Below are 22,538 nucleotides of genomic sequence, written 5' to 3' on the forward strand. Positions count from 1 at the left end.
ATTTTAAATTCTGAAGAAAACCTTTAGTGATTCCTTTCAGCTAATTTACCGAAGATTAATCTAGCCACTGATAGATGGATGCCTCAATGAATGTTATCAGTGCAGTCAAATCGATTAATCGTGTTTAATCGCATCTAACATAAAAGTTTGTGTTTATATAATATATGTGTGTGTATATATATATTATTATATATATGTGTGTGTGTGTTCACAGACACACAAACACACACATATAATAATGTATATACACACATATATTAATTCAAACTTTTTTGTTAGTTGCGATTAATCGTGATTAATCAATTTGACAGCACTAGTTGGAATAGAATAGAATAGAAAACAAAAGAGGGGTGTGTGACTATTTGGGTGGGGGGTTGGGCATCTGCACTTGTGCAAGAGTCGGTGCTGACCTGAAGTCGGCCCTCGTCAGCATGATCTGTGCTGTTGTTGGGTCTCTCTCATTAACTGTTGGCTGGGCTGATGGTTTCCTCAGTCGCTGCACTGGGTTAAATAGCCTGAAAATGAGACCAGGTTAAAAGCTGTTTCCTGCAAGCCTCAGCTGCAAGCACATCTGTGGGAGAAGGCTCCAAACTGCCCCCCACGTGTTTGTTCATGGACTGGACTGATTGCCTTTCCTTCCTCTTCTCCCTCTCTCTTTTTTCTCTCATTTTCTCTCTCTACCACCAAAAAAAAAACTTGCTGTCCTTTTGCTTACTTTTCCTTTGGCTCCAGAAAGACAAGCCAGAACTGAGGGGGTTGAGGAGGTCAGTTGAAAAGGAGGACACGGGGACAACAAATTCGTCCATCTAAATGCATTCTGTACAGTATGACTGTGATTGGAAGACCAGTGGTTGGAGCCTGTTGTCTGGGTCAAATCGAGGCACCCCGGGGGGGCTTATGTATGCCATATAGGTCTCCTCCTTCCCCAGCTGCAGTTGTACAGAACAAACCCAGACACACTGCCGTTCAGGCACTTAGCATGTGCATCTGATATCGCTTACCTTAGAACTCAGCGATGCCTAGGTGAAATTCCCTCTGACACTCGGTATACGGAACAGCAGCTTATCCGAGCGCTTGGGTGTGTTTGTGTTTGGCCTCGTGCATGTTTTGGCATTCGTGTGCATTTCTCATATTAAACTACAGTAAATGCTGGGAAATATGATGCCCTGGAATCAGAAACGTAAATGAGCAAACCGACCTGTAGCCGCAAAAATGTCTCCGTTCAGGTGAAGAGTGAACGTTAGCAAGAAAGTACTCGGGGGGGAAAAAGATGAAGTATTAAAACTTTATTTCCTTTATTTGTTTAATGGAAAATGATAAAAACGTACAGCTCAGCAACATTGCCTTGGCTAGGATAGGTCAGTGTTTTTTTATCAATAACAATCAAATAATATTTATAATATAACAATGTGTTCTGAGGAAAGCGAAATAAGAGATAAAGGGTGAAAATAAATTATCATAATAACAATAACGATAATAACAATTAACCTTTATAAACATTTCTTTGCTTGTATGTCGTATCCATAGAGTCCATTCAGAGGGGATCATGCCCAAGGGGGAGGGGTGTATTCCAGCATGTTAGGGGGGATAAACTTAGTGGTCTTCTCTCTCTCTCTCTCTCTCTTTGACTCATCATGTTCGCAGAGATTCAGAGCGAGTTCTTTACTAGAGAGTTTCTGAGGCGGCTGTTCTCAAAGGAACTGCCACACAGTGATTCTGCAAAGACATATCCTCTCTTTCAGGACAGTACCAAAGTGACTCAGTAAAACGTAACGAAAGGCTAAAAGCAAAGACAGCTCTCTTTCTCTTTCTCTCTCTCTCTCTCTCTCTCCCTCTGCTCTGTCCGTGAGGGTCCTCAGCGTCTTTTTAAACCGTCCTCTATACAAGTTGACGTGGTTGTTGATGAGATGGCACCTTCCTCTGCAGTGTCCGACCAGGAACTAAACCGACACGAACCCCCTTCGTGTCCCTCGCCTGTGGAAGATTTCTTGACGGGAGGGGAGATTTCTTGAGTGCATTGAGATTTTCGGTATAAAGGAGCTAGCGATCGAGTGTGGGTCTTCAGTGAGGTTCGGCCCAGACGGGAGAGCGGCTGGAATGGTGAGGGTGGCTGAACGAGGGGTGAATGGGAGTCGGCGTGGGCAGCATGTGTCCGGAATGGCTAAACGGTCCCAGGTGGCCCATGTGTGGCATGTGGCTTGCCAGAGCACTGTGGCTGCCAAACGGAGAGGTCTTGTCCTGCATGCACTTGGAGAGCTCCTCGAAACCCTCGCCAGATCGTTTACTCCTCTTGGACTTGCTGGACATCTTGCGGTTGCGTGTTTGGATGCCCTCTTTCTTCATGGTCAGTGGCCTATTGACCTGTAAGAAACAAGATAGGGTAGGTTAATGATGAGCACAAAGGAAGTAAAAACAAAAGGATATGAGGTCTCAAAGTACATGTTTTACAAACAGGTTTTTGAACACAAAAGTTACAAGTTAGTTAAATGGACGCCTGAGAAAAGAACGCGTTCGCTTGAGGAGACCAAAGCAGCAATAGATCGCACGAGGATCATTAGAAGATGCCATTTTATTTTATTGTATACAAATATATACAAAATAAGTGTTTTTATCAAATATATAACCTTTACATAGGCTATTTATAAAGAAATTCCATTAAAATTCATTGTAGCCTATAATTTATGCTATTTATTTATATTTATTAGATGAAATATTTGACACAAATTATACATCAAAGGGTGGCTATAATGTAGCCTAGTCAATATTATGCTCTTACTGTTGAATTTCAAACGAAAACCAAGCAATTCAGCAGCTCAGCTGTCACGCAATTTCGTTTTTTTTTCTCTTTCCTCCTTTGTTTCGCTTGTTTCATTAAGGTGAAATGTATTTATTCGTCTGCTAAATAGATCGCAGCCAAGCTTAACATTAAAAAGGCTAGTTTCAGACAACTCCGAATTGATAGCCTATAACTGACGCCGTATCTTGAATGGCAGACCCGCCCTGTCGTCCCTCCTGGGAATAACGCCCTCCTTTGAAACAAAGCTGGATTAATCTAAAAAGAAAACGGTCAACGGGCTCTGTCTGACAGGGAAAGCCGGCTTTGCGTCCCCGGTCTCACTCTCACCCTCTCTTCAATCGATACAAGCTGTCCGCCCACTTGAGCACTTCGCTGTCACTTTCAGTGTTTGCGACTCTTAATACTCACGTTGTGGAGTTTGTAGTAGAGCCCGCAGGCGTTGCACACCGGGTCACCGTTCCCGTTGCGCCGCCACAGAGTGGTCGTGGTTGTCTGGCAGTTCGCGCAGCAGGTGCCAGCTCGCCTCGCAGCAGACTGTGTAGGCAAGAAAAAACAGAGTATTCAATACTGGGTACACGACATTAAAACATACATTATCCATAACGACATTTATAATCTAAAAAGGATAGAGCCATTTTAAAACGAATAGCCTAATTCCGTTTACCTTCAATGGAGGAGCCTGGTTATTATTGCGGAAAAAATACTAAAATAGGTTAATCTATTATATTACTTGGTGGAAACTTTATTATTAATATTAATACATATTTATAAATGTAGCCTATAGTAGGTCTATATAGAGTTGTTTTTTTTTTTACTGTAACATGGTCTTGTCTTATTTTTATTGAGTTCTTTTTTATTGCACTGAATGCAGTCGGACTGCATGAACTCAATTCTGCATTTCTATTCTACGCACTGACATCAAACAGGCATTACGGATTTGGGTTGGAGTAAAAGCATCCATGATAAGAATCTGATGGGGTGACGAATATTTTGACTCACCCATGTGTAGGCTACTCTGCACCAGACATCATTTCAAAACTATATCCCGCCACGATGCGGCCTGAACATATTAAGTCTCTTACAAGGACTCGCCTCCGTGTTTGGACTAATTAAATACAGCCTGTTCTCTGCATTTAAATACGCTAAATTCAATTTTCCAATTTGTGCCCTGGTTCGAAAAAAATTCGCTTTTTTTCTGACCTGTATCTAATAGCTAAATTCTGCCATATTTCAGTACAGATCATTAATTTATATCGTTTCGATACACTGCTCGCCTTGGTGCCACGAATCAAACGCTTTAGTGGGCGGGGCGTCTGCAAAGCCGGGTCATCAATCCTCTGTTCGCTTTTTGTCCATTACGGATCAATTTTTCACACATAATGAGAAACATCTATAGGCATACAACGCAATTCCCCCGCAGTCCAACACGTATAGCATTTGCAGTTTGTGTTCATTAACGATTTACATAAGCTTTTGTAAAAGGAAGCTACGAATAAAATAAAAAAACGCCGCTCTGAATAGAAATTAAACAAAACGCAGACGACAACAAAAACACGCACATTCCGATACTTAAACTCAGTGCCAGTCGAGCATGACAAACAAGAGAGCAAAGAGTATAAATCCATTTATTTTCCAATCCCTGCCCCAGCCCCTTCACACATAGTGCTCTGATAATCGCTTTACAGTAGATGTCATTCGGGCCTGCCGGGGCCAGAGAAAATTCAGCCGGGTTTGTTGAAGACGGAAACACCCGGGAGCCTGGCTTCCTTATCGGGCCCGGGCAGATATCCGGATAGGAAACAACTGGATGGCCTTTGAACAGCGCTCTGAAAACACTTCAGCCCAAAATGCAAAAGCATGGGCCAGCACACTGACTCCATGGAAAACCCTGTGGCTTTTTTCACCATGAGAACATATAGAGAAACTAACAGCTACAGTCTGTTTCACCTACTACTGCTAAAAATAATAATGATCATCATAATTGGGAATTGCAGTTGCAATCCATATTTCAATTCCTCTTTGAATACGTCACTCTGTTATTCGCTACAAGGCTAATTTTTCTAAGCGTCTCTTTTACAACACTGGAAATAAGATTCCCTCTGAGACTCTTATATTTACACTCTGATGGTCACTTAGCCAAGTGAAAATTAAATTATTACACATGGCTGATAGAAAAGACGGTCTCACTCAATTAAACAGCTTGCTGCGTCTCCAAATGAATATATGATAATATTACATCACGTTTTGAAAGACTGCTAAAATGACTCAATGACAGTGCAAAGAGACAGAGGTAGAGATATAGAGTTTCATCCGCTAGACGATATAATAAGATTATGGGAATAGAAAAATCTATCTAGTTTGGGAAAATAATATCCTGCCTGTTTTCTTCAAAAGTCATCTGTTTTCATAGAATCTTGATGTTGGAAAAACTGTCACCCCTGCCTGGCGAGATATGAGTTATATTTCAATAAAAGCGTAGAGGAGCCTTCTTTTACAAGCTGTCCCGAACCATGGACAAACAGCAGATTAATAACCAAAGCATAATCAAGTTTGACTTTTCACACATCTTAATGATTTCTCCACAGGGAAACAGCTAAATAATCCTGCACCTTCAATCAATCATCTCAATGTAAAAAGCCATTAAGATAAAAGAACATCAAAAATCGAATTAGATAATTCTGCTGGCAGCGATTCTAAAATGGAACCAGAATCATAAGCCAGCCACACGAAACAAAACCAATGGCATGTGGCTTTCTAAACGCAGCCAGAAAAAGAACAACTGGATCAAACTGCTTGATCTAGACAGATGCGCTCAGGCAATATGCAGCAACAGGTTTCACTCAGTGTGGAGTGGTGATAATTGTCCCGGCATGGGCATTGGTATCAGTGACAGTATCAGAACTAGAAGCAATAATGATAGCGGGAACAATGGCAATAGTAGCAGTATTGTAACAGGCAGAGTAGGGGATCACCAGGGGGTGAGGGCAACAAACAATTCCAGGAAGATTATAGGGAAAATATAACTTTCCTGGAATTGTGCTCAGGCTTTCTGCTCCGTGCTCCTATTTAGCCCCCTTTCTCACGTGTGTAAGGAACAACTGAAAGAGTGCTGATCTACTCACCAGTCTGCGCTTCGGTTTGATGAGGGGTCGGTTCTGGCCGTTCATCTTGTGGTACAGGCCGCACGCGTTGCAGAGGTAGTGGCCCGTCCCGTCCCGCCGCCACAGCGGGGTAGAGGTGGCTCCGCAGTTCACACATTCACGCCCCTCTGTGCAGAATTCAAGTGGAGGGAAAGCAAAGGGAAATTTATATAATTAAGAAGTTCACACTCGATCTACAATACAGGAACACGGGGTCACGGACCGGGCAGAGAAAAACAACTCCCAAGTTAATTAGCCAACATCTAACATGACATTCACATTGGAATCTCTTATCTGAACTGGATGCATTACATAACTGATATCGAAATGTATGAATGTGCATGTGTGGATGAAATTACGTTGTTTTTTTTGTTGTTTTTTCGCTGCATAACTGTGGAAAATGAATACATCCAGGTTCTACTCTTAAATTAGTTACAGACCAACCGTTTAATTTATCTGCTATAGAGAGAACCCTAAATATCAGTCTGCTTTTGCATACAACATTTTCCAGACACTTTAAGAAGAAGCTGATTAATTCCATGTTATATATTCTCACTCCTGTTTATCAGCCAGCTGTCCAGGCTTGTCCTATATTCTCAGGTGTCATATCACAGTAAAGCACCCTAACCTGCTGGAAAGGGCCCTGCGCTTTAATTCATATGCTCTTCTTCCTCACTCCCCTGAGCACCTCTCTATTATTCACATTATAATGTGAGATAGTCGCTGTCCCACCCTGACCAGAGAAAAGAATACGCCCGGACAATGGATGCTCTTTTGAAGTGTATATGATGTTGTAATTCAGTCATTTTCAGACTTTTTTTCCGAAGTTTCACTTGCATTTTGAATGTACTGAAACTTGGTGCTGGGAGTGTTAGGCGAAAACAGCCCAGCGAATATAGCGAATTAGTAAATAGAGGTTCACCTAAATCAGAGGTGTAGCCTATATTGTTACATTTCACACACACACACACACACACACACACACACACACACACACACACACACAAAAATCTATCTTTTTTGGTTTTGTTTGTTTCATTTATGCATTTGCCTTTCACAGTCTCCTTTCATATTTTCTGAATTTTAAAACAAATCCAATGTTTTTTTGTTTTTTTCAATGCCCAATCATGTTTGTAGTATTCATTTAACATAATATATATATATATATATATATAAAATATTACTATGCAGTTCAAAATTGGTTCCATTCACCAATGCACTGAACCCTTATGTTCCACCTAGACATTTTCTACATTCATAGGTTGGCTATCACTGAGTGTTATATTATTCATTTCCATTATTCATTCAATTATTAAGCATCTTGTATTTACATATTGCTATTCCTATTTTAATGTAATATCCAATTATAATTTCATGTAATATGTGTCATATAATGTAACTGTAACACATTAAGAATAGATTAAATTAATGTTATTTGATAGCAGTGCATCGGGCCGACGTCGTGCATAAATATGCACACAAACAGCAGGGTCCTGTCGCCTGTGAAGGCCTGTCCCGCCGGGGTTTTGTTAGTATTGGGGTCGTAGGAGGGCGGAGGGGGGAGTATGTCGTGATTTCTTCAACTGAAGGTATACAGGATATGACTGGAGCCAGCGCGTCGTGACTCCTCAACGTTTTAAGTGCAATAAAGGCTACATTTAAAGGAAAACAAAGCGTAAAGCAACACGCAGCCTGCCAAATGAAATCATTCATCTTAAGACCTTAACTTAAACCGAATCTGCATGGAATAAATATATAGAAGTTTGTGTGTCGTCATTTAATATGCTAATTCATGTCGAAAGGTCTGCAACTTCGCCAAAAGCGCCATGTTCATAATTTATTTTATTTATCATTTTTATCAAGCCGTTTTCAATACAGCTCCACTAATATATTGGTATTTATATCTAAATATTTTTCTTTTTTTTTGCTGGATTCCTTGCACTTTCATTTTTTTTTTTTTTTTATCATAATGTTAGAGGCCTACATTTTTGTTTCTTCAAATTTATAATTTCTCAAATTTTATCTACATTTTCTTCACCATTAAGTAAATTCAGTGTGTTCGAAAAATGCGATATACAGGTCATCTCTTTACATTTATTTAAACGTAAAAAAGCTACGTAAAAATAGCCTATCGACTTTTTTTATTACTAAACAGCTGGCTTGGGTTTGTAGTTTATGTAACCACTATTTTTATAGGAAATGTCACCTTTGAGTGGTGATGCATTATGATTTAGCATTTTTAAGAGCTGCTGAAACTTGTGGCGTGTCATAATTAAAAAACTGTGGTGTAGAGTTGCCTCGAGGGAGATTCCTAAAATGGCGGCCGAACTCATTTAATTAGACAAAAACAAAATAAGTAAACTCCAAATTAGATTAAAACGTTGTGTCCAATAAAATAAAAGCTGTGATAATGGAAAACTGAAATATCTAGGCCAGTAAACCATTGGGGATTCATTTGTATAGCCTATGGCTAAATTAAATTATTTTCAAATAGCCTATCACAAAAAAAATCCTACACATATGGTATCTACATGGGCTATATAGCTAATACTTTACATAGGCTATAGATTTTGTAAATGTAACATTTTTAATAACTGATGTGAAAATGTTATCCAACCCAATGTAAATGTATCTGTTCTTCACTTCATGATCGAGTCAGAGAACTCTAAAGAAACTCACCTGAGCACGATCTCGTCTTGCTTTTACATTTAGGTGTGAAGCCCGAAGCGGATCCACTGAGGAGGGTACCAGGATGGAACAGCCCGCCGCCGTACTCGTGTGGAGTGGGCAGGGAGTACGTTGGGTAGGTCGGAATGGGATGATGCGTGGACGGTGTTTGGGCGCTCATAGCCAGGCTTCCCCGAAGAGGACTACATCCCTCCATTTTCATCCCATCAGCGATGACTTGGTACTTGATGGAGTCCTTTTCGTCCATTCTTGCTGTGGTGGAGTTCGGAGAAGAAGGACCAGGGTCCGGTGAGACGTCTTTCGGTGGGGTTGGGGGGAAATTGTAAAGGGGATGTGGACTGGAGTGTGTTGCGGATGTGAGGGAGGAGACGGGAGCGGTGCTAGAGCTACTGCTGCACGGGTAGCCGGCGCTGGCGGGGTGCAGGCCGGGCTTGCTGAAGTGACTGACCGCCCAGGCGTTGTGGTGCGCGGCGGAGAGCGCTGCCTTCCCGCTGTCCAGCCAGGGGATCCCGGGACTGTGTATGAGGTGTGGCCGGCAGACCTGACTTCCCGTGAGACGAGCTGAGAAATACAAGAAAGAAACGAACATAAAAGCTCTATTCGAAATGTCTAAATCTCTACAGTTTTTGCCGGAACACCAGTTTGTTTTTCAAACAACAAAATGCCTAATGTTCAACCTCACCTGTTGACTCCGTACTCAAACAATACAAACTTGACATTGAGATAAAATAAAATTATATGAAATATCAATAATGCACAAAACCGCATTTGCCGATTCACCCTAAAGTTAGTCCAGTGTTTGCTCGCTAACACTTAAAAGATGTTTTTCTTCGTCTCGACATGATTTTCAAAATAAAAACGCACTTACTCCCAAGAAACAGACGGAAAATCTCCTTACAAAAGCGACACGCAACTTTTTTAACGAAGCATTCTCACTACAGCCTGTTCGTCGCACAAATTAGACATTTGAACTAAGAAGTTCATCAGGAATGTTTCGTTTTGATTTGGCATCCGGGAAGTGCCTTGATCCCCCTCTCTCTCCCTGACACGAACTTCCCTTTCCTCATCATTCGTTGGACATTTTCTTTTTCTTCTTATCTTTACATTTCAACACGCACCTCTTGGAGATGACAGTTCGCACCGCAGAGAAGAAATCCGATATGTTTCATTTTAAACGCATTTTTTGTCATGCTTTTGCTCGGCTAATTGGTGTCTGCCAGGCACATATATGCATAACGTTTTTGCAAAAAAATAAATCAATAGGCTAAATATATAAATAATAAACATTAAGCCTACATTAGCATATTTTGGTCAAGCCTCGAGACATCGAGCCATGGGACAGTCCCGCATTTAGGCCGCACTTGGACTCAAAGTGAGTAAAAACCGTCTAAATCTTTCGGTTTTACACTAAACGCACAACGCAGTTGTACTAAAGTAACACCAGTAGACTTTATATATGCAACTGACACAAAATGGGCATAAATGGCGTCGACAAGGTCAAGTTTGTTTACTAAACCCTCTTTAAGCACAAGAGTAGGCTATACGACCAAAACAAACATAAACAAATGTTCTCTTTCGCCATAAATATGAGCAACATTTTACATTGAACTGTTCGTAACACATTTAACTATAAATAATAGGTTAAATAATTTAGCAATAACAGTAACAGTATTATTTCAAGCAGCTTTATAAATTAATTCACATTCATTAGTTTATTTTCATTCATGATTAATGTAAAGTGTGACTGGAATATTTATCGGAAATTACATAATGAAATATCCACAAGATAGCCTACCTTTACACATTTTGTGATTAAAATATTATAATATGCGAGAGAAATTTGACATAAAGATGAATCATACCGTGCGCTTGTCCGTATGATACTCTGGCCCGAGAATTGGAGTAGTAGGGGTTCCCCTGCGAGTCCAAGTGATTTAAGAACACATCCACCTCGTCCGGGGGAAGAAGAGGGGCCATGGGCTCCATGTAATTGTGTGTAAGCCCATGATGATGTGACTCTGGGTGCTGGGCGTTGAGTACCGCATGATGATGGGCCATCCATCGAGACTGATCGGCCGCAACCTCCATGTCGGAAGTGTCCGCGCTTAGAAAACGTTTAAAAAAAAAGTTTTCTAGATGCCTACTGAAAACCTTTTGGACGCTTAGAGACCCAGGTCCTTTAGATTATTACAATATTTGTCGTTCAGCTTCAGTTGGTGATGCTCTGTTCACTTTCTATGCCCTTATTTTTGGAGAAGAGGTCCTGCTTCTTTGCTTTCTGAATGCTCAGGAACACCTGTAAGAGAACAAATAGATGCGTCTCAATTTGAACGTTAAATACATTGCAATACAGATTTAAATTTGTACAAAGAATCTCCACTTTATCGAAATACGCTATTGCAACTTGAAATAAGTCGCTTCATTACAAGCTCAACAGCGCAATTTTAAAGAACTATCGGTATAGCGCAAGTAGCCTACTTACGGCGCGAAGTAGCATTTCAGCACTACAATCCTCAGTTTATTTTTTTCCCGTGTTAGTCCTGTACAAAGAATGTTAATCCTCAAGATGTCTGTTGACATTCGTAATTCGCCACTGGTTTAAATTGTCCACAGCCTCTCTAAAACTCTGCGTCTGTGTGAAGCGGAGAGAAGTCTCGTTAATGAATTGTGCCTGTGTACTGTCGGAACTGGCGCCAGTAGATTCCATATCTTACGAACATGGGCGGGGTCACGGGCTGGCAGGGATCGCTCTGTTAACCAATAGCAGATCGCGCTGACTGCCATTGGCTCGAACATCATGCTTTCCAAACTGCCACGGCGACTGTCGGCCTAGTGCTCCACATTCAGAGAGCTGAGAGACTCATCATTCAGCAAAGCAATTTATTCAGATCTTTTTACCTTTCTTAGAGCTTCAAGATGATGATGTAATAATGTTGTCTTTTTACTCAAAGACTAACAGAATTACCCGAAATTAAGAATGTAAAGCTGAAGTCTTGTATACGGCCTCAGAACGTTTATCAAGACACAAACACTGCATTCTTTTATTCGAATAATAATATTACATTGGTTAGACTACTTTTGTTTAAGCATAAATGAATAGTGTAATCACTTAAATTTTTTCTAGGCTATTGATAAACAAAATGATTTATTACAGTTATCATAAACTTTTGTTTAAGAACTTAATACTGTGATTAAGACCTGTTGCCTGACCATTAACATTTTAACATTGCTTAAAACAACAAAACCTGTAACAGTGAAGTGTCACATCATGCGATATGCCTAAAGCAAACAAACACGATTCCTAGCACCTCGGGCATTAATTGGGGAGGAGTGTTTTATGGTCCTTAAATTCGAGGCTATTGTTCTTGCGCGTCTAATTGTTTTAAATTAGTTCTCACCACATTCTTCTTGTGAAAACAGTCTTTGTATGCCGTTTCGAGCGATCAAACGTTACTTTACATATTAATAGCGGGTCCGTGTCTCCTTGGTGCCGACAGGTCGCATGGGCAGGTCCAAATTGAGCCAATTGGTGGCCATTAGGGCAGCTTCGTTGATTCTTACTTACAATTATCTCATGGCAAAACAAGCATCAGGCTCACCCACCGCAGGCAGAAAGACAGAACGACGCCAATTAGCTTGATAAGCGTTTAGATAAACTGTGGATACAGGTTAGTCAACTGAAGACCTCATTGTGCACAAAGGGTTTAATACATTGTTGCGGCTAAACATAAAATGTGCTTGTCTATCCAGTCAAAAAAGGCTTCATTTCCTATTCCAAGCGTTTTAAATTCGTTTAGACAAATTTGCATAGCCTACTAATTTCATGCAGTGGAAGCTCCAATTCAAATAATCTAATACAAATAAACACTCCTTCCGTTAACATATAAAATATGTAATAGGCCTATATAGCAGCGTGCTCCTTTAGATATCTTCTATGGCCTCTAACTGCTTGTATAACGCTTTGTGTATATTAATTATTTAACCTGTCTGGTTGGATCAATCAAAGATAACACAAGATAGACTTGACTATCACTACCAGGGCGCTCCGGCTCGTTTTTCATCTATCGAGAAAGACACTATTACTTTTGTTTTCTTGATGGAGTTACAGCTCTAGCCAAGAACCGGTTTTAAAAAAATGAGAAATTGAGTTTTAACTGATTTTATAGGCTACATTTTATCCTAGAAATAATGGTGGGGTGTATTTCTGACAATAGGGCTATTTATTTTTATTATTATTTAAAGCAGGAGTTTTAGTCTGAAGATTGAAAGGCAATAATTGAAGCGCGATCTCAGAGCCCCTATCGGCCGCCACTCTGACGCCATGACTTGATGTCACAGTATCTCGGGAAAGAAGAAAAAGATCTAGACGCGCTGCAAAGACTTATCCACAGCTATCTACAACTACAGTGTAATACACTGAGTATTAATGGCTGGTATAGTCATAGTGTGTTTTCATATGTTTTCATCAAATCATATTACCATCATAAGAAGATGATTTTTTTTTCTTTTGGTAAGAGTTTTGGTCTGGCTGAAGAGCGAATAATCAATTTGGACAATAATATTGAGCACTTAAACCACAGAGCTTCTGTCAACGTTGGATGTATAAAGACGCTCAAACAGGCTATTTGGCCTTATTGTGTGACAATATCAGATGTTTAAACCCCTCTTTAACGGACTGGATTCCTGCCAGGGGCCCTACGCAACACAAAGAGCCCAGCCTGAAGCCAACAAATTAGAATGTACAATAAAATATGACGCTTGGTTTTGCTGTGTAATGATGCATTTTATACACAGTCTTCCATCAAAAAGGTGCAACAGCAGATTATGCAGATATAAATGGAAGCTGATATAAACCTTTAAATATACGCATATACAGTGATCTTTCATACTGTCATAACTGCTTTATCACAGACTGAGTGCTAATGAAACGCAACACGGCGTCTTTAATAGGCTTTTTCACAAACATTTACACTAATTTTGTGTAAAAACGCAGTGGCATATAAAAGCCAAACTTTAAAAGTGACCCACCTCAGCCCTTATGGGAAATAAAATATTCAATATCTGAAATGCAAATATTGAAATATTTTCATTATTTCATAACATTTATTCTGTTGTAATTTCGGTGTAAATTCATGTCTGCCGCTGTGTGCATTAAACCATGTAAATGTATTTTAGTGGTAGGCTATGCCACCTTACATGCAGCTTCATTGCCGCATTTGTGGTGTAAATGTGGCAATACATGTTTATTATACAGTGTGTGTGTGTGTGTGTGTGTGCGCGCGCGCGCCAGTTTTTGCGCTAATCTTGGCCACCTAGGGCTAAATATTTTTTAGAGAATACCTGAACTAAATACCTGTGGTAATCCAGGTGCTCTCGACGTTAGAACAAAAGGGACTGTCCTTTTAGGGACTTAACATTTAAAGTCGGGGGTGTGTCACTACAGAGATTGACCCGACTGAGGACTCTAACTCAGTGGGCCAACTCTTCTTTAAATGCGTGTGAAGATTCAGACTTTATTTCTTATGTAACACAAGTCGTGTCGTCTAACACGTGTGACTGTGACGACGGCAATGACATCATGTTTGTGATGTCACATTATACTTTGCTTTAAATTAATTGCATCAAAAATAATGGAGGAAACAAGCTCCGCGAAAATGGAGGCAATCATTCCCTTAATTAACAGGTGCCGTGAAATGGCTTTGGCCGTTCGTTCCCTCACCGCGCATTTATCATTCTCCGTGGGGTTAAAGGAGGGCAGGAGGGGGCAGAGAGCGGCGCAGAAGGGTTTGTGAAGATAAGCAGGCACTGGGATATAGGGGGAATGACACAGACCAGCTGAAGCGGTATTGTCCTTTACTCACGGGTAATTAGATTGTGACAGGGCACTCGGGGGCAGACACAAGCACAGGCAAAGTCACAAGCCTCCTGTCCTCTGCTGAAGCATGAATAACAGGGTTTGAAAGCAAAGCGTCTCACCCTCTTTTTATTTCAAACAACAATCCACATTATTTTGAGGCGAAGTCTCATATGCGTGCATGCGTTCTCAGTATTATTCTAACGCGCATGGTTTATGTCTTGCGCGACACATTGGGTAAAGTTCTTCTTCTGGGTGATGGCATTTGTTTAGTCGGAAAATGATCCTGTGGCGGTCATAAATCTGATGGGTGATGACAGCGCGCCCGCCCTTCTTTTGTGCTTGACAGCTCTTGGAGTCAATGATTTAAATAAACAGCACAGGTGGGCTAATGCAGGCGTCCTTGGGGCATTCCTGAGAAAGCTAATTCCTCAACTCACCCGCGCCACATTCGCTTTCACATTTATAATCATTCAAATTCCCATTTGAAAATGTTGGCGGAAAATGATTTTCGTACCGTGTGCTTTGTTCTTGGTTTGTTAAATTACAAAATCGTATCAACACAAGCATTCATTTCCACATGAGTCTCTTAAATGTACATTATTTCATGCATTGTTTCATTAATGTTTTGTTTAGCCTATTGTGTATGCGGTGTAAATGTTTAATTTGGATTTTATTTGAACATGTGTACAAAGAGAAAGGCATAGTTAAGAATGTCCCTTTTAATAAATGTAAAATAAGTAATAATATTTTAAATATTATAATAATATTATTAGCACTTGAGACTATATCTTTGAGCTATACGAAACACTCTTTGTCATTTCTTATAACCCGAAATGCCTGCAGTAGTAGCCTACAGTGTAGATAACGGATTTAGAAACACAATAAGTATTTTTGTATTTAATCAATTATTATTATTATTATTATTTCTATTCAGCCATACAAACGCAAAATTGTATCTTTTTTTGTTTTATTATAAACCATTAAAAACTGCTATCAAATTAAAATAAACTCTTTTGATTTTTTTGATGGAATTACAGGCTACATCATAATAAACCTATTTTGGACTAACAGTTCTCTTTATAAATACCTCACTAAAACGCGTGAATAATCTCTTCGTATTACTCGACCTCACGCTCGCTGTGTCGAATGATATAGTCTACGCAAAACGCATCTTACCAGTGTTTACGATTAGGCACTCTTCTCTTGACATTTAGCAGAGAAATGTGTCCTGGGGCCAATTCCGTGTGCCACCGTCTTTGAGGGAAGAGTATCGGTGATTCGTTGCGCTTTGCGAAGCGCTGAAGCTCCGGGCACAGTCTTCTCTATGGCTGGCGATGCCAACCTTCCCTGACAGGCAAGCGTCGTTCCAGAATTCGTTCGCTGAGGATCTTTCTTCAGTGACTTACGACGTGGTGTAGTGTCTGACACATCGTACTCTCTCTCTCTCTCTCTGGCTGGAAACAGCGAAACTTGAGGCACAAAGTGGGGCTGCTGCAACGTAGCCGTGCGTCAGCCAATCTGGTCTTCCGGGTCGTGCTTTGATGGTTAAAAGCTGTGCTGAAGATGTTATGTGTGGTTCTCACTCGTATAATTATGAAACAAGACCCAGTTGCACCTATACTGTCACTCTTACTTGGTTTGGCATATGCTATTATTCTCACTTTTTTTTTCTTTTTTTTTAGATTGAGAAGTTAGGATAATTTAATTAAAATCATGATTTGTTATCACAACTTTTTTTTCTTTTGTCAAATTAATGTGGTTCAGACAACATACTATTTTGATTTTCTGCTGATTACACCAATCTCCTTCGTTGTATTAACTCAAATGTTTAATTTAATGAACTCAACCTTACTTTTTTAAGTTAAACCAACAAAATGTTTTTACAGTGCAGGAATAATTATAAGAAGCCAACCCCACCATAGATAGGATGGTAGACCGATACTGGAGCGTGATTTGCACATTAAGTATTGTCCTTCTCATTTGATCACTGCGATGCTGCAGATGTGTTTGCGTGAGTGTTGTGAATATGTAAATCTTTACTTTTAATATGAGACGCCTTTAGGCTTCCCATCTTAATGAATTCTATTCCTTCTTGATCTTGTCTATAATATGTTGCGACGTCGCGGTCGACCTTGCCTTCCCCCCAAACCCAGCCAGTTTTAACTCTCTCACACATAACACCAACTTTTAAAACATGCAAAGCCTCGGTAAATCTCTGGCACAAGACCCCGTGCTCGCGTGCATCGGCTCACGCAGGGCAGGTGCAGCTCGCGCCCGGCTTCCCCCAAGAGTGCACGAGCACAATGAGAGCGCGAGAGGAGTGAACTCTGACAGAATTAATTGCATTATATAGAATGATCAAAATAACAATGTCCATTGCCAGCTATTGTTTCGTTTTCATGCAAAAGACCACGAACGGTGAAGGATTCAAGTCAGTCAAATCAGAGGCTATACTCCGGTTGGTCGCAACCATGATGTTGAAAAAGCAGGCCTATAGGATTAGCCTATGATAAAAATCAAAATTCTTTGGTTTTCCCCATTGTCTTGCACTTATCAATAAGGATAGAATAACAGATTAAAAGAAAGACAAGTATTTGGCTACTCAGAGTTTCCGGTAAGTGCAACGTTCAAGAATTGCCTAATCGTTTTGTATTGTGTTTATCAGTTCCTTTTTGAGTGCTTCAGTTATCAGTTTTATGTCATGACATGAGTTGGCATGTCTTTTCGTGGCCAACTTAATCATATCTTATTACAAGTATGCTGACAAGCGAATATCCCTATACAGACTTGTAAAAAAACTAATTTAGTTGCTGACAGCGAATCACGTAATTTTGGAGGACACATCTCTAGATGTTCTGGTAATTTAGGAGGTTTACTTTGCACCACATGAAAGTTTTACGTCGAGACAAACTAACCTTGATTGCCCCATGAGATGTAAATTCTTTAGGCTATCAAAAGTTAAAGTGACGATGACGATGAAGAAAATAATTATGCTAATTTTGAGTGGCTTTCTGAAGCTCCCGGTCATTTTAACTTAAAAAAAAAACGAAGACAAATAATGTTAAAAACAGTCAAAGCATTATTTTTTTTTAATTATTTGTGTTGTAGTTATTTATTGTTTTAAAACAAAAAAGAATAACACAGGCCTATTTGATTCTAAAGAACTAAATGGATTTAGTGTGCGGATTTCTGAAAGATCTAATGTATGCATGTATTCTGATGGCGAAGCGTTAAGAGCAGTAGGTGCTGGGCTTACAGGAGCTTTGCGATCTGAGCAGAAGAAGATGCTCACTCATGATGCGCGCGAGATAAGCGCTTATCAGTCTCGAGCTTGCATCTCCAGCGCATTAAAAAAAAAAAAAACTACTTTAGACTAATAAAGGCGACTGCTAAGCTCGCCTGCTCCCTTCCAGCAGTGCACACTGTGGCAGACACGGTGACATTTCCATTTCACGTTGTCCGTCAAAGGCGCAGCAGAGCGCGCGTGCATGTCTCTGAGTCTGACTCTGAGTTGCCATGCGTCAAAGTAAAGAGTGCGCGTGAATCAGACACATTTATCCTGAAAAACACTTTACAAGTTCTTATGCCTTATTTTTTATGAAGCCATGCTAAATAGTGAAAGCAATACGTCAAATATTATATGCATTTATCCCACACTGAGTTTTCTTGAAGACTCGTAAAATGTTAATTAATATTATTATTATTATTATTATGTCATGGTTTCTTTGTATTTTTTTAATAGTCTTTCCATTTTTGATATATATATAGGCCTATATTATTTTCATCATTTTATTGCTTTTAAAAAAAAGGGTTCTAAAGTTATTATTTATATATGCATGCATCAGATGCCAGGGCCCTCTCCTTCCGATTATTACCGGGGGTAATATTTCATCGGCGTGAGGCAATCTTTGTTCTTTGTGAAGATAATAAATGGCCTAATCGTTATCAGCTTACCGCTGGAGGTGTCAGGACCGAGCGAGGCTGGAAACAGGGTCCAAAGTGGCGCTGAATAAATTGGTGTTTCTTATCTCTCTCCCCCAGATTATCGCCGCCTTTTCAAACCGCCACAACAAATACATTCAATGCATCTAATGCATCATTTGAGGGGGGAAGATCGCAGGGGTGATAGAGACAGATAGGCTACCCGAAGGAGAAATATTTACACATTTAACGTGTTCGGGCCAATATTAGCTGGGGTTTTGAGCCAGTTTATTGGACGGGCAGAGAGGTACACACGCTTAACATATCAATGCAGCCATTATCATTCATATTGTAGTGCCACTGGTGATAGGTATCTGCGTGATTATTCTGTCTTGTCATTAGATCTGTTACGTGTTGAATTAGTTGTGAAATTAGCTCGTTTCATCCAAACACTTGTTTTGCCTTCTTTATCCGGTGGGTATCAGCAGTATCGTTATCGTTACCTACCTTTTCAGCACGTCTTTCTTATGGGAAATAAAATCAATAGGTAGGCCTAGTCCTATAAATTAATTGAAAGCCAGACAGCTGAAAACACTTGGCACTGGGTATAGCCCTTTGCAATAACATAGGCTATACTTCATGTGTAAATTACTAATTACAAAAAACAATAAGAGGCGGTTTGCTATTGTTAGATTTAAATGAACAATAATTGACATATAATTGGTTATAAAGCGTTTGTAGGAGTCATTTACCTAAATAAAATAAAAAGAGGAACTTTTGCCCTTTAAAATATTTCTAGGCCTAGTCCTTTAGTGAGAAATCATTTTAGTTTTATCGAAATAACTCTCATCAGTATCTAGAGTCCTCGCAGAATCCGGCTAGAGTTACTATAACTGTTAGTGTTTTGTAATTGAATATCAGCCCGTCCATTAGGCTTTAAAACAGCATGTGATCTCGTTTCAGCACTAATGAACGCCTACAAGTTAATGCCATTAAAAACGTGTGTCCTGAAAGTGGAGACTTCAAAATGAATCAGAAGAATTTAAAAATCATCCGTTCGAATTCATTTAAAATGTCTCCGCAGGACAGAAGACGCTAAAAAACCGCAACTTCTGCCCTTAGAAATAAAAATAACAATTCAAAGTGGTGCCAAAGTGAATTGAATTGATTTTCTAATAATGAAAATAAAGTTGAAACTCTAAAAATACATGCAGCGTTGTTATAGAAATTAGAAATTACATATACATTGTTAAATTAGAATGGAAAGATTGTTGTAATAATTATGAAAACATGTTTTAGCCTTTACACAGTTACAAAAGTTATATTAATAAGAAATGGTATTTTCTACAGTCCCTCTAAATGCCTTTATCTATTATTATTAGGCTATTATTATTAGCCCATTAAATTAAACATTTTTTTCACTGCCCGTCTTTTATTGTTTTATTAAATGAACAACTGTGCTGTTAATTAATGCGAACACTGAATTGATTATTTTTAGTTTGGAGAAGATGCTAGACTGTAGGCTATACTGAGCGCCGTTTTATTGATAGGCCCTTTCTGCTCACAAAAATTGACTTCTATGCTACGCGTGCTCGAAGTGAATTTTGTTATTTGAGAGAAAAGAGACAGGTTTCCATTTACAATCGAGAGGAGGACGTTGTGCATGTGAGTGACACTTATGACAAAAAGCGCCTTTTTCCAATATATACAAACTCCCCTTTTAATAAGGCGGCATCTTCACCGGGCGCGCGCTCTCTGATGGTCTCCACGGCAACTCAGATAACGGAGCAGCAGTTTTCCATATCTGCACCAGAGTCTATTATACCCCAGGATTAGCTCGTTTTCCGAAAAGGTCAAACACAAAGTCATGAAACCTGGTATTTTCACCCTTCCTGCGAGTCCCTGCATATTCATTCGCATAACATTCGCTCCTCTGTCGTTTCATTTAGCTAATTTCATCAGGATAATGGCTTTTTTTTTTTTTTTTTTTTTTGTTATGTGAGAACTGAAAAAAAAAACTGTCTACATCACCCGTTTTGTGTTGGAAAAATACAAAGTAGCTCGCAATGAACGGAATGACTGATAATAGGCGTTTTTCTTTGTGATATAGTGACCTCTAGTGGCCAGAGCGCAGTGTAGGCTGTTCCCACACAACCTCAATGGTTTTGACACCAGATGGACAGGATGCGAATATGTTGGGTTATATAATTAGGCTTGAATATTAAAAAAGTTGAGGTATTCTTATGTATAGGTATTATTCTTGTATGCACAAGCAACGTTTCACAACTACAAAAGTTAGATTGCAAGTTAAATACGCTCGCGAAAAGTCGCGCTGGCCTGAGGTGTAACTATAGCAACATAACTGTGGGCTGCTCACGCGATGACCGCACACCGACAAAACACAAGTAAGCTACTGTCGTTATTTTCCCCTTTATTATATATTCACACAAAACATTTAGCCTATTTTTGTGCATTTGCCAAAATCGAATGTGCAAAGGGCGCCAAAAAGACAACACGGGTTGCGCGAAATAAACAACCGCGCAAATTACTGACAGAAATTTCTTTAAGAAACTGAAACTCGTTGAATGGCAGAGTATTATTGTGAAAACCAGGAATGAATTCAAACACGAAAAGGAAACTTTAACCAAGAGTGTAACCATAATAATGTGTAGCCTACAGTTTGTAAATAAAACACAAAATGAGAGAGAGAGAGAGAGGGGTGCATTTCATGGATGGAATGTCCCAGGTGGGAATCCCAATAGCTGCAGAGGAAGTGTGCTGAGTTTTGGCAGGAAGAGGGAGCTGGGAGGGGTGGTCCTGACTGAGGAGGGGGGGAGTTTCCTGATATTCCTCTTAACTGGCTCCAACTCGTGGGTTCTCTTCCCTTCCCCAAACCGTCCACTCTCCATAATGCATGTCCAACTCACTCTCACCCCAGCGTTCCTGTCTGCACTCTGCCCTAAAACATCATCTTTCCAAAATCACTCCCTACAATCTCCCAGCATTGTTCTCTTTCCAGTGATCTATGTTCAGCTGCGACTCCTTATTTACTCTTATCATGACCTCTTTATAGCACTATAAGTACTGTACTGATTTTGTCATTGTGTAGCCTACCTTTAAAAAAAATGTATGCTCCCACCGGAAAGAAAAATTGCGGTCAATAACTCAATTATTTCTCATTTGAGATTGATGCGATAATAATAATCGAATAATCTCACATGTTGTTCAGAAAACATCCCAACATGTTACAAGCTGTCCTCATTTAACAAGATACAAATCGGAAGCGAGATTTCAGAATGACCCAAGGCTGCTCGATGGGTTAGGATTAATTGCGATTTTTCTAATAAAAAATGGGATTTTGATTTTAAAATGTAATTTTAAAACAAGCTCCGGGTTTGCTGTGCTTATTTGTAGGGCTGCACAACAGAGCACCCTCAGTTGAAGCTGAAACCGATTTGGCAAACGCCCCAGTGTGCATCTGTGCTTGCGCTTGGAGAGCCGTCAAATGTTTCTATTTACAACGTGCTTTTGCAGCGTTGAGCAATGTAACCAATCACAGACATATCTGTTGATTGAGGTGTTTAAGTTAGTCAGAATCCACTCACTGTTTAAAACGAGTTTTTGTTCAGCGCTGAGTTCTGCAAGCTCGCGAATCCGATCGTTTTCATAAAGTATAGACACGATGTGAAGAGATTCCTGCAAATGCGGAATTCACTCTCGAAATTGCAATGATTGACACAGTGACCGTAGCAATGGACGGCACAAAAGTCTGATTGATGTGCATTAAGGCTAAAACACCTGATTTGATTCTGGAACCGGACCTGGTCTCCGTAACCCATAATCGGAATGTTCTCTTCATTGCCAGTTTATTCAATAAAGACTGTGTTAACAATCTCAGTTTCTAAGTCCTCAACTTGTGCGACGAAGAGTCGGCTCTGTTCAAATTCTTGCAGTGGGCCGCGGAAACGTACCCGTTTGGTTGTGTGGGCCGCGAGTTGGGAAAGGTTGGGAACCGCTGATTTAAGTAAATCGCTGCATTTGTGATTTGATTATTGCACTAAGCCAGATTGCAATTTTGGTTTTATTATAATTAATAATGCAGCCCTAGTATCAACTTTCATATCAAATGTTTATA

The 22,538-nt window shown here is 39.9% G+C and overlaps 1 protein-coding gene across 2 annotated transcripts; it reads right to left on the reverse strand.

Annotated features, from left to right (window-relative positions):
- Positions 1-1,271: 1,271 nt before the first annotated feature.
- Positions 1,272-15,944, reverse strand: gata2a (GATA binding protein 2a). Of its 2 annotated transcripts, none has more exons than XM_084395653.1 (6): positions 15,659-15,944; positions 10,488-10,921; positions 8,617-9,186; positions 5,920-6,065; positions 3,206-3,331; positions 1,272-2,361 (listed from the first exon to the last, which is right to left on the reverse strand). In XM_084395653.1, exons 2-6 carry the CDS (start codon positions 10,711-10,713, stop codon positions 2,062-2,064), a joined length of 1,368 nt encoding a protein of 455 aa, XP_084251779.1. In that variant the 5' UTR covers positions 10,714-10,921; positions 15,659-15,944; the 3' UTR covers positions 1,272-2,061. The 2 variants fall into 2 exon arrangements, with proteins under 2 accessions (XP_084251779.1, XP_084251778.1); XM_084395652.1 differs by lacking the exon at positions 15,659-15,944 and adding an exon at positions 11,108-11,305.
- Positions 15,945-22,538: the final 6,594 nt, after the last annotated feature.

Source organism: Rutilus rutilus (assembly GCF_951802725.1).
Source record: "Rutilus rutilus genome assembly, chromosome: 22".
Taxonomy (NCBI): Eukaryota; Metazoa; Chordata; class Actinopteri; order Cypriniformes; family Leuciscidae; genus Rutilus; species Rutilus rutilus.